Source organism: Elephas maximus, chromosome 7 (assembly GCF_024166365.1).
Source record: "Elephas maximus indicus isolate mEleMax1 chromosome 7, mEleMax1 primary haplotype, whole genome shotgun sequence".
Lineage (NCBI taxonomy): Eukaryota > Metazoa > Chordata > Mammalia > Proboscidea > Elephantidae > Elephas > Elephas maximus.
Window position 1 is genome coordinate 37344098 of NC_064825.1, and position 13678 is coordinate 37357775.

Here is a 13678-nt window from a genome sequence, read left to right on the forward strand (position 1 = left end):
AAATAAGCCCCCAAATTCACCATACCATAGTCATTGACCACCTTTGTATGTGTTCAAAATAATAATAAACTTCTGTGTTAAAATAATAACAGTGACATGTTAAATCCATATTCCTACAGTCAGTTGGGAGGCATTGTAATTAAGAGTGACACTCATCAGCTACATCTGTTTTTCAACAACTCCTGAGTGTGACCTCATAGACTCATTAGTCCAATCCCTTCATTTTACAAATGAGGTCATTAAAACCTGGAAGTCATATTGAGTTATATCAGATGAGACTGTTCAGAGCTGGGACTAGAGCATGTTTCCAAATTCAATTCAACAAGTATTTATTGAGCGATAATGATCATATTGCTAGGCACTACATTAAGCATTAGAATGAGAAAGAGGGTGTGAGTTTACCAAAGAAAGATAGTCCTTGCTCTTAAGAAGTTTACAATCTAATATGGAAGACAAATGTGCCGATATGTAATTCTATAACCCACAATAATGGGACAAGTGCAGTAACAGGACATCCTACACGTTGTCCCTGTACTTCACCATTTCATTACCCAGCACACTTGTTCATTCAAGGTCTTTCTGCCCTGCCAGGCTGTAACGCTGTCTATGGTTTACTGCTTTATCCACAGCAGAGTGCCTGGTACCTTAATAAATATTTATTGAATGAATTGAATAAATACAAAATCAAAATAATGGAATCGCAGAGGAGGGAACGATTAATTAAATGTGAATTTGAAATGTACAGGCCAAAGCAAAGCCAATTAGGTAAAACTTTAGAAAAATGTCATGTCCCCAAGGAGAGGAGATCATTCAGCTGGAAGAATGCCTGTCATTTCTATTAATCCATACCCCTGCCTTTAAGTCAATCCATAAATGAATTACCTCTGACAAGTCAGAATCTGGCTTATTTTCAACCCAGAATGTTTTTATACCTTTAAGTAAATTTAGAAAATATCCATTACGAATCGTTCGTCAGAAAAATAAGAACATGAAAAACTTAAAGGAAGGACCAAAGAAAGACTTTTCTCTTTCACATTCTGGGTGTGACAACTCCAAAAAGCCAGGTACTCTGCTTCAGGGGGCCCTCAGTGGTATGTGCCAGACTACTCCACAATTGGAGGAAGCACCATTTATATTTGTTCCAGCAGCAGCATCATTCAATCTGATTGTGTTTTAGTTATCCTTTTTGAGAGATTTCTTTCCTCAGCTTGTGACAATTCCTTCCCATCCTCCCTTCCTTCTTCCGTCTTTTTGTCCTTCACCCTTTCCTTCCTTCCTTCCTTCCTTCCTTCCTTCCTTCCTTCCTTCCTTCCTTCCTTCCTTCCTTCCTTCCTTCCTTCCTTCCTTCCTTCCTTCCTTCCTTCCTTCCTTCCTTCCTTCCTTCCTTCCTTCCTTCCTTCCTTCCTTCCTCCCTCCCTCCCTCCCTCCCTCCCTCTCCTTCCTCCCTCCCTTCTTCCTTCTCCTTCCTCCACTCCTCCCTCCCCCCTTTTCTCAGCTGTGACTCACTGCAATAATGTTCTTTTTGCTTGTCCCATTATTCACGCATTTCCTCCCTCATGAAACTCAGCACAGGGATGGCAAGTGCTCCAACCTGTCTCAAGACCCCCACACTCCCCGACACTCTTGTCTGCTCCTGGCAACTGGGAAAGAGTGTAGAATGTCTACCATGGGAAGAGAGAAGAAAGCAAATACTTGGAAGCATCACACCCAGATGTTAAACGTATTAGGTTCCCAAGGATCTGACTGAGCCCCCCAACTCCACGCTGTTGAAATCAGTACAATTTAAATTAATTTTCAGGTTCATTAAAGTTTGGGCAAGAGCATACCGTTGCCTTGTGCGCATAAAGCTCAGGATCCAGAGCTGCAGTTTCTGAGTTAAGAAATAAAGAAATAAAGAAGGCACTTATTTGAGATGATAGTGCCGTTTGATTTTTTTTTTTTTTAACTTCCTAAGTTGGTTGAGGGCATGTGGGAAGGAAGAGGAGGTGTCACCATACCTTTCTGCTCCCTGATACATATATTTAATATCCTGTAAAATCACTTTTACCTTTTAGATTATATCATAGTATTAAGAGGAACATTGGTGGTTGGAGTTTGGGATTCTTTGCCTGCTTTACCACTGATGGGCTTTTGACTTGGGGGATCTACTCCCCGTTTTGCTCTATCTAGCTATAAAGGGAGAACTCTTGAAAACACTTGAGAGAAAAGCGCAGCTGTCAGGAAGCGAAGCTTATATGAATGAATATCTTGCTAAAATAAACAGAAGCTGTTTCAGTTACTCAGCATTATAAGGCCACTAGCACATTTCTTCAAAAAAAAAAAAAAAAAAGAGTTGCACGCTTATGCCACTCAGCCACTTCGAATGTGTCACTGAAGTGGTGACCTTGAGAGCACAGTGTTATTATGGTTTTAAAATGATAATGCTTATTTATTCATTCTACATTGCAGTAGAATGCAGGCTAGAATACCTATGTTGATACGACCACTGAAAGGTTTTTTCTTCTTTCTTGCTTAATTTCTTTTAATAAATATTAAACACTTAGTTTGTGCTGGGTTCAGAGGATGCAGGTGTGAATGAGAGAGCCTTCTTTCTGCCTTAATGGCAATTTCTTACCTTCTTTTTGGGAGATGGGCACCAAACAGCCAATAGCATACTGGCTGTTCTAAACGCAATCACAGTGTTGTAACAAAGAAGCACAGGGGCTAAATGAGTGTTTAACGGGTGGGTGGATGACATGATCGATCCTGAAAGGGGACCAGTATTCAGGGCATGCTTTCTTGAGGAGGTGACATTTGAGTTGAGTTCTGAAGGGCATGGAGGACTCCAGAATTTCTGGATAGAAGAGGTTTAGAGATGGTAATGTGGTTGGAAGCCAGGTCTGAAGACTTGTCTGGAGGAGGCCATGCTGCATAGTAAGCCACTTTTCTTCTTAGATTGTACTGTATGTTTATTTGGGGGTGGCTTTTGGGGAAGAGGGCTGACCCTTGCTACAGCAACTAAAGAAGGGTAGGTAGGAATTAATTATGTGGAGGCAGGGGTAGGGAGAGCATGTAAATTGCCATGAGATGGGACTGACTGAGGTACTCAAGGACTGTGTGGTTGGAGGCTAGAGCAAGGGGGCCAGGCAAGGTGAGACGGTGAAAGCCGCAGAGGCCAAACCACACAGGATCCTCCAGGGCACGTTAAAGATTGTGACCTTTATCCTCAGAGAAGGAGACTTTATTGACAGGTATGAAACAGAGTAGGACCAGATCACATTGGCATTTCGGAGCCACTCTGGCTGTTGTATACGAATGAATTGGAGCAAGGGTGGATATTGGAGACCAGTTAAAAAGCGGTTTCAGCAGTTTCACAGAGAAATGGTGCTAGCTTAGACTAGGGTTGTCATGGTGATTGAGAGACGTAGACAAATGTGAAAGATATTTACACAGATAAGTATCCAAATATTGTAGAGTATGACTGAATACGCTGGGCATATCCGGAAAGCTTCCCAGAAGCAGCGATGTTAGTTTAATTTTGGAGGATGAGAACAAGTTTCTTGTAGGGCTGTAGGTCAACACTTAGATTCAATTGCTAAATATACAAAGTGTAAATGATTATTACCTTTTTCCTAGTGTTCCTTTCAGAGTCTTTAAGAAATGTCACATAACCCACGTTCTTATTTCTGTAATAGCAGTGTTACTAAGTGTATTAAAAAAAAAAAGTGTATTAGAATATAATAAATCTACATTTCCTACAAACCATTTTACAAGTTAGACTTATCACTAGTTCAGCTTAACCCACTCCCCATCAATACTCATTCAAACCCAAGCAGATTAGTTATAGTTTAGGCCACATTAAAACTTTTTCTACTTCTTATTCTATCTTCTGTCCAAGTTCAATCTCTGAGGTAATTAGGCGTGTGTATTTCCACACTATTAATTCTTGCTTTTTTTGTTTCCTAGGGTTTAGGACAAAATTGGGCTTAAATGTTTTGGAAATAATTTTAAATCCTGAAATATTTCAATTATCCAGTCTTTTTCTTAATTTGAAAGGAAAATGTACTTCAGCCTGGCGATTACCTAAGCTGAAGTTTACCCGGTACAGAAGAATACGGATTTGTTAACATTTATAACATCCCTAGGTTTTGAAGTCACAAGGATGGACTATACGAACTTTTCAAATCAGGATAAATTGTATCTAATACTTTATAGCATTTATGATTATTTAACACATTACTTGTGTCTGTAGAGAGGTTTCTGCTACACAGACATCCTTTTGTAAACACTTAGCTCTTCTTTCGTGATTAGTATTTTCATTTTCCATATGCATAGAGTGCCTGAAAGAAATTTTATCTTGGAAAAAAAAAAAAAAACAAACCCTGGATAGTATTTTACTACAGTACAATTTATTTAGTGACTCACCTTTGCTATTTATTTTTTATTAAACAAATGAAGCCTGGATATTACTTTTAACCTCTTATTTTGAAAGTAATTGTTCTATGGAGTCAGTGCCAGGTCAAAGAGAGTTCAGTAAGATATATCCCATGTAGGCTTTGCCATGTGCACCATCTGCCCATGTTAAATCACAATGAAAAGTCGGATGTGTACTTGCCCCCTCCTAATTCTTATTTGGCCAGAATTTCATGTCATCTCATGGTCATTACAGTTGTCCAATTACAGTTGGTTAAATTGGATTACCTTTAATCAGTGAGCCTGTCTTATAGTACAGTGGGCTAGTTGGCTATATTTATCTGTTTAAGTGGTCTGTCCTCAGACTTGGAAAGCCAAATGTCATGTTGAAAAGAAAAATCTTCCCTGGGGGGAGGGAAGATAGGAGGCTGAGATTACACGTACTAAAGTGAAAGACTAATTTCAATATGTTCTTGTAATGAGTTTCATTAAAGTTGAATCTGGCCTTTAAAAGGAGCCCATGGTAGCATAGCCCTTAGCATTAACCAAAAAGTTTGAGGGTTTGAACCTACCAGCCTCTCCACAGAGAAAGTTGTGGCAGCCTGCTTCTGCAAAGATTACAGCCTTGGAAGCCCTATGGGGCAGTTCTCATAGGGTTGCTATGAGTCAGAATCGACTCAGTGGCAATGGATTTGGGTTTTATTGTCTTTAAGATCTTGGGAGTAAAGTAACATTAGTTATGTAAAGTAAGATATTTATTTATCTATATAAAAATGACATACTGAGGTTATTAAAACAAAAAATCTGTGGTTCTTAAGTTTAGAAAAAATAGCTCATTCCAAACAACCCTTTCATAATGGAATCAGATTCCTGTGAAGATTTATAACATATTTGAGTAGTGACCAGCCAGGAAATTTTATTTGTCTTACTGCAAGCTGCATACACAATTACAAAAGTGTGATGGATTCACGCAAACTTACTTCTCTGCAGATTGATTCTTATACCTGAGAGGCAAGCGGGTGAGAACGGGGTATGTGTTCTCTGCAGATGTCAATGGGTCTTTGAGCAGTGATATCTGCCTGAGAAACTGGAGACACATTCAAGGTTAGATAAGATTAGAGAGAGCCAAACTTATCACTCCCTGACATTCTCATTGGCATTGCCATATCAGATCATAACCTGCTGTATAGTCATGCATCATGGTGACACCAGACAAGTCCAAAGTTCTCCAGGGCTTAATCTGACCCAGAAGTTCTTTCAGGTATTATCTCTTGATCCAGCATAAAAAGGGGGGGGGGGGCGGGGAGGAAGAGAGAGATGCATTTTGCCTTTGTTTTTTTTCTCATTGAATACCACATGGTGGTCTATTTGCCTCAGTTTAACTGTCTATAGGGTCATGATGAATCAGAATCAACTCGATGGCAGTGGGTTTGTTTTTGTTTTGGGGGTTTAGGTATTGATCTTGGCTGTTTGATTCTGTTTCAGGAAGAAAGACCATCAGTGTCATCATTATTTCTGCCATCATTTCAAATCTTCACCTTTTTTTTGGCAAATTTTATTAACAAGAGTACCTCAAAACCAGCACTGAAAAAGCCCTGAAGCTAACCTTAAAGGAATAATTTGTTTCTAGAGCATTGCCGAATTAAATATTATCAAAAAATTAGTCAACTCCTTTATTTTGCTGTTCTCTCCTCCCATTTATATATCCACCCAATCATCCAGTCATACATCCAAAAATGTATTCATTGCCTGCTATGTTCTAGGCATTCTGCTGGTACTTGGGGGAAAATGGTCAACAAGAAAGGCCAGGGCCTTGCCTTCAGACTTACACATATGGGCCACTATTATTGAATGAAGATGTTTTAAATGCCTACTACGGGCCAGGTATGGTACTTGTATCATTACCTTGCACAAAAGGTGGAAAATGATCCTTTTATGAAGTTACAATGGAAAGAGAGGATCCATTTCCTTCATTTTAGGAGTTTTAAATCTAACAGTGATTTTTATACAGGGTCCTAGTGTTGGAACTGTAGAAGATGTTATGGCCCTGGCCCTTGCAATAAGAGCCTTACCAATTCAGTCAGAAACAAGGTCTACACTGTCCCCACACCTGGTCAATCCAGTAGGAAGGCATCAGTGGCAGGTGATGGCCTATAGGTAAAGTAATTATGTCATGGGATTATATGTTCACTTGTTTCATCATTCGTAAATGGTAGCTTACCTCCCAATCTGGTTAATATTATTGCCTTAGGAATGTGTGATAAGGGTAGACATTTTGGCAATAGATGTTGGAAAGTTTCAAACAGAATGAAAATTCTAAATGCTGTGGAAATTAGTCTTTGCCTTAACTGACAGCAAATACTAAGTATGACTTCAGTGATCATGCTAAAATTTTAAAACAATCATGTCCTCTTTGGAAGGCAATAGCTTTAAATTGGATAGATTTCACTCATTTTTCAGTGAAAGAATTTGAAATTTCTCTCTTTGGAAACCAAAATACTGGATGGCAGAGTTGGATGCGTCTTTCACTTTAAAATGCAGACTTTCTCTGTGGTAAATGTATTTGTTGTGGTAAAGTATTTGAAAGGAAATCCTCAGCATAATTTGAGGTAAGGAAAAATATTGTTTTAAATAAGCCACCTCATCAATTTTGACCTCGAAAATTGCCTTATTTTGAATCAGAAGGAATTAATAATCTTTTATAGTAAAAAGGATATATGTTTGGATTATAATATCTAATCATGATCTAAAACAAATTGATCTTCCAACTTTTAAGGGACTCTAGTATAATGCCTTGACCTCTATGATTTTTCTAAACAAATTGATATTCTTTAAACTTAATGTAAATATGCTTTTATTTACTTACCATAAGATCTGGTCTGGGTCTTGGTAAATATCTCTCTAGAGAAGTGATTCCTGTAAATGTTGGAAATTCCTTTACAGGTTAACTTTCCCATCATTTTAAATTGCTTATGCTATATTGCTTCAGTCTAGATGCACCCTCTCTGGAAAGAAGGGTCCGGCTAGTCTGATAAGAAACTCTCTTTCCTGAGGTCTGTATTTTTTGTGGGAATCAGCTAGGAGAGGGAAAGCCAGAATGCCAAAATGCAGAGAATATTCTTTACTGTGGGGCTCCATCCAAAAAGCGTTTGTAACACAGTGTACAGTCTTGTAGCCCAGCTGTGTGGAGCATTGATTGCTTCTGCCTAGAGCAGGGATACTGTCAAGTTGCTCTGTGAGTTGAGTCATCTATTGACAAAGAGCTACCAGCCCGCAGATAATGCTGTGTGGAGCTGCTCTTGCTGCTCCCACTGCTCCCAGGATGCACTGCTTATAGCAGCTGTCAAAGATACTGAGGGATCCACAGGGGGAAAAAAAGACTTTTACAACTGCCTGGAAGAAAGGGGTGTGAGCAGGAGACATTCCTGTACAAAGCTGACCAAGGAAAGAGTAGGCATCAGAGCAGTATGAATGCATACCTCACCAAGCAACACAGCTGCAACCAGGGGTCTGATGGGATGGATTCCGGCAGGAGCGCGCCCACCCTGATCAGGGATACCCACTGTGCTTGTGGCTGGCAGAGGAACCCTCAGGGACTTGGATACAATTCTCAGACCATGCCCTCCTCAGGACCTGGGGGCCCAGCTTCAAACAGGACCAAGCTGGTCACCTTGTGGGACAGTATGCGGAAAAGCCCCCACAAGACAGGTGCCAAGGGCAAAGGGACTTGTGGGGAGCGTTGTGCCTGCCCACATGGTTGGTTCAGCCCAGCACAGGTGAGCCTTTTCCTTATGACTTTCCCTTGGGTATTAAAAGAAACTGAGAGCAAGTTGTGTAAGGCTAGCATGGTCTGGAAACTTTGCTGAGACCTCCTTGCTGACTGGGTATGCCTCTTTAGAAAAGGCTAGGCTAAGAAAACCTGTCATTTTCCACGTGCTTGTGGGCTCATACCTCTGAACGTCTAGGGATGCTGCACTGTTTCTTTCAGTGACTTTTAAAAAAGTTCAACTTCTCTAGTCCTCAGGTGACTTTACTACTCTCTATCATAGTCTTTTAGTGGTGCTTTTAGTCATTGTTAACTTTTCTTTCTGCCTAGTTTTTTTTTTTTTTCATTTTTAAAAAGAGAAAAACAATGATTTTCAAACACTTTCCATGTCTTCCTCTTTAAAGATAAAAGACCATTTATTTCTTCAGTTATCGAAAATAGTGATTTGAAGTATGTTCATTTAATTTTACTCTTATAATACTGTATACCTTTTTAGTTATGGAGAAGAAAATTTGTTTATACTAAATAATCAATTTTACAAACTAAAGGAATAATTTAGTACAAGCTAGAGGATGATTACACTTAGAATAATGAAATATTTCATATACTCAAAGAGAAGCAATAAGCTTATTTATATTAAAAACTATAACTCTTTTTCCTCCTCTAATTCGTTTCTGAAGCAGATAGGCAGGTTCCCTTAATTTGACCCCTAGCTTATTCTTGTCCCAAACTACTAGCATTTTACCAGAAATGAAACTGGCTCACCTTTTTTTTTTTTCTTTTCTGCCTCCATCCAAAAGAGGGAAAACAACTTCCTGCAATGCTGTAAAATATAAATAAATAGCACCTGTAATCACTGTCATAAATATAGAACAATGCCTCTGCTCTTCAATATGCATTGAAAAGGAAAAAGCTGTGTAGAAAATAAATCATTTCTGGATTTCAATATGATTTTAGCATAATTGGAAAGTGATCATGAGTAAAATATTATGATATGAGAGGTGTAAAGAACATTTTAATTTTAATATTCCCTTTTAAAAGGTGTTTCTAAGAATGCCGTACATCACTAGATCTTAATAATGTAGTTAAATATATGTGGCCACCTGTATGGCTTTCGATGCATTGCCATGAAATTAAAAGATTTGCTTAAGAAAGTAGAGCATCTCAGCATCCTGATTTAAAGTAGGAATATATTATCATGTTAGCATTAGGTTGAAATGGAGCCTGACATTTAGAAATGCAGTTATTCTTGAAAATTAATGTGAATTCTGAACAGAGTAAAGCCTTGATAATATTGAAGACTCTATATGTTTTTTGACAAGTACATTTATTTACTTGTCTTTAACCTATATATCTGCATTGTTTATGGTTTCATTGTCAAGACTCACTTAGGCGAGGAAGGTACACTCACCCAGTAGCATCTAACTTACGGATTTTGTGTGAAGTAGAGAGGAAAACTTGCCTTGTTGTTGGAATTCCTTTTACCTCACTTGTAAAAACTTTTAATTTCATAAATGAACATTTCCCAATCAAAATCTAAAATTCTACACCATAGTAACCATGTTATATTTCATTAACTGAGGGAAACTTTTTCCTTTCTTGGTTTTTAATGAACTCAGTCTCCTACTTGCCTTAAATATATAGCCATTTAATGCTTTAAAGGGTTGAAATAGACTCTCAGCACTGATAGTTTTCAGGGCTCCAGTGGCATATGAGAAGGCAGTAAATTGAGGTAGCTACCATTTTCCTTTGTGTACACAGTTCTTTAATTTTTCCTCTCATTTATATATACTTTGTCATTGACTGGGAAGAATATTCAATTTTGTGATGTTCTTACCTCTCTTGACAATTCTACCCTTTTACCCTCTGAATCCTATAGAAATATTGCACTAGATAGATCAGTCTTTCTCTTCAGCCCACCTCTGGACTCTTTTGACTATATTATTTTGAGTAAATTTTTATGTGTCTATCCACTAAAAAACCCACTGCCGTCAAGTCGATTCCAACTCATAGCAACCCTATAGGACAGAGTAGAACTGCCCCATAGAGTTTCCAAGGAGCGCCTGGTGGATTTGAACTGCCTACCTCTTGGTTAGCAGCTGTAGCACTTAACCACTAAGCCACCAGGGTTTCCATAATATGTCTATATGTAAGTATATTTCAATATATGTTTTTAAATATCTCTGTAATTTCCTAACTACTTGTATATATATATAAAAAAAATTTTTTTGTATATATTAATATTTATTGGTACAGATTTTTATATATATGCATGCACACATGTATACATACATACACATACAAAATTAAAGTTCTGTATTATTCCTCTTTTCTCACCTGGAAAGCATTAACTTATTCGTCCAAAGAATTTTTCATTCTTTTCATATGAAGTATATTACTTCTTATATGTGCTAAAAAATGCTGTTGTATGTGTATATATCTGTATACATTTGTATATGTACCTATGAAATATAGCTGATATTTGAAATATACAGATATGTGTATTATACACCAATGTATACTATCACCGAATCAAAAATGGGTAAGTATGTAACTATGTGTATGCATTTGTGTCCGTTAAAACTAAGTATTTTAAGAAAGTTATGATACTGTTTTTACCCCTTAAATTAACAGTGTTATCCTATGAAACATTGTAAAACCAAGGGCGGAGGCTAATGATACTAAACATTAGTAACCTTGATGAAGAAAAAAGGATAGGGCATGTTTTAGAATAGTTCAGGGACCCATATGAGGAACAGAACGTGCCTGAGGGTTGTTAAGTATCTGGGAGCTGGGATCCTGCCCTTAGAGATTTTGCTGTATTACGTGGAAGTCAGCAGTGTGATTTCCGGCTGCTATGATAGAGGGCCATGGTAATGACTTGAGTTTCTCCCAAGGCTCTTTGCCAAACTCTTGTTATTTGGGGTGCTGTGTACTACCAGGACACTGTTATTATGTTGTTCCTCAACTGATCTAAAAACCAGCATCTTTCCTTTCTCAAATAAAGCTTCATTTCATTTGAATCTCTAGAATTAATATAACCATAATAATAGGTAAGAAAAATGGAAAATTATAGTGTCTAGAAGTGAGTTCTAAAATACACATCTAGGATGATAGTGTTGGCCTTGGAAAGAAACATGACCATCATTGCTTACGTGGCATTTCTTGCTAATGCAGACTGATCTGAGACTCAGAGACCAGAGTCTTATGCGTTTGTTCTTCATTCTTTCATTCATTCCTTGTTTGCTCACTCAGCCAACATTGCTGTGTATTATTCTGTCAGGCCCTGTGTATATAATAGTAAACTAAGTAGATACCACCTCTACCATTATCGAGCTTACAAATTACAATGGGATATAGCATTTAGTAAATACATCATTATATACACAGAATTACATCATCACAAATCACAATTCTAAAGTGAAACAAAGTCCTGGAGTGCTGCAAATGCTGTGTTGTTGTTTCTGTTAGGTGCTGTCAAGCCAGTTCTGACTCATAGCGACCCTGTGTACAACAGAACGAAACACTACCTGGTCTTGTGCCATCCTCGAAATCATTGTTATGCTTCAGTTCACTATTGCAGCTACTGTGTCAATCCAGAGGGACCACAGAGGAGCAAGAGAGCAAGACCTTAGACAAGATCTCTCTAAGCCTCAATTTTCTGTTCTGTACAATGGGGATAAAAATAGTACCTACTTCATAGGATTATAGTAAGGAATGATTGATATTATAAATGATTATATCACAGTGCTGATATAATAGCAAAACCAAAAATCCAAACCTACTGTCGGCGAGTTGATTCCGATTCACAGCAACCCTACAGGACAGGGTAGAACTGACCCGTAGATTTTCCAAGGAGCGCTTGGCGGATTTGAACTGCCAACCTCTTGATTAGCAGCCATAACACTTAACCACTACTCCACCAGGATTTGCTGATATAATAAAAAAAAAAAAAATTTTTTTTTTTTTTATAATAGGAGCTCAATAAATACTTGTGGAATGAATGAACAAATAGTAAGTTCACAGTAAATGTTGGCTATTATTAACCTATTTGTTAATTATACCAGATTTGCTATGAGAAGAGTAGTGAATCAGTAAGTGCTTCATAGAGGTGGTAACACTCTGGCTGAATTGGATTCAGTCTTGAAAAATTAGTAGGTGTTCATCAAGGAGACAAAGACATTTAAACTTTTGGGGTAGGAATAACAAATGCAGAAAAGCTTGTAATACCCTGGTATCTGTGGGAGCTGTGCATAGCTGGATTCACCCAGAATATTGTACACTGAAGGGCAGGTTCATCAAGAGATGAGGCTGGAAAGATGGGTGAGGCCTGTTCACGGAAGGCTTGAGGGACCTTGACGACAGCACCATTGAGTCAGCAGCATGGAGTGACCTTAGGGTTCAAGTGCCAACCCTGCCATTCTCTATGTGATAGATTTCACAATTACAGAACTATTTTATACCTCTGTTTTCCTGTTTCTAGGAAAACTAGCTTTCCATGGTTGCATTCTAAAGTTTCATCTAGTACTAATATTCTGTCAGTGGACTCCCATTAACTAATGGGAAACACTTTGGAAAAGGATTTATGGTTTAGAGCCTGATAATCCTAAATTTGAACTTACAAGCTCTGTGTGACTTCACTTCCTTAACCACTTGAAGCTTCATTTTTCTCCTCTAACAAAACTTGGAATGAAAAGCCATGTCTCAGGAAAATGTAATAAGGATTGAAAATAATCTATATAAAGAGCTTAGTAAGCATAGTGCTTAGAACAAAACAACTATTCAATAAATAGCAGTAATTATTACTAATATTATCCAAATTATTATTATTTAACCTGAAGAACTTATTATACATCAAATTAGTCATCAGTAATGTGGTCGGTCTTTCATTAGAATTTCTAGTTCACTCACTGAATTTTTGGATGTCTTATAATGATGAAGGTTAGGCTAGGCTACCGTCCAGAAACTTTTGGCACTGTACTACATGATGTTGGTGTAACATTCTGTCCTTCAGGATTCTCAGAGATTTACAACTGTGTATGCTACAAAAAGAAAAAAAATATATATAAAATAGAATTATATTGATGAAGTAGCATTCCCATAAGCTGTATTCACAGGTAGGGTGATGTTGGAAGATTTTCTCAGCAACATACTGTAAGAACAACTGTGTTTGAAGTATTTAGACAAGCTCTGTAAATCTCCCCTGACAGTCCTTTTACAGCAATTCCAGAAACAGCATTTTGCAGCAACTTGAATGCAAAGACCTTTCTCATCCAAGAAGTGGGGTTGCCCTAGGCTGAAATCTCAGGCTCAAGCTATGTCAAGGCCAAAAGATCTGACAGCTTGTTTTAACTCTATGCCTGCTTCAACTAATTCCTTATAGAAAGAGAGACCTTTAGCAAAGAAGAAGACTTCTTAGTCTTTGGGTCATACCAGTTTACTCTGGGCAAGGGAAACAGAAGAGAGTAAGAGGTGTCACAAAAGGATTTCCAGTAGCTGACCTGAAGCCCCTTGGTCAAC

General features: G+C 38.0%; 1 protein-coding gene across 14 annotated transcripts in view; it reads left to right on the forward strand.

Annotated features, from left to right (window-relative positions):
- Nucleotides 1-13678, forward strand: part of DLG2 (discs large MAGUK scaffold protein 2) — a 2175949-nt gene that overhangs the window by 1300111 nt on the left and 862160 nt on the right. Inside the window, exon 1 of one of the 14 annotated variants that reach the window (XM_049891091.1) lies at nucleotides 7253-8168. The exons of 12 other annotated variants lie outside the window; for them this stretch is intronic. In XM_049891091.1, coding sequence (XP_049747048.1) covers nucleotides 7860-8168 — 309 coding nt within the window. In that variant the 5' untranslated portion in view covers nucleotides 7253-7859. Of the gene's footprint in view, nucleotides 1-7252; nucleotides 8169-13678 lie in introns of those variants that run through there. One more of the 14 variants, XM_049891090.1, reaches the window with a different exon arrangement.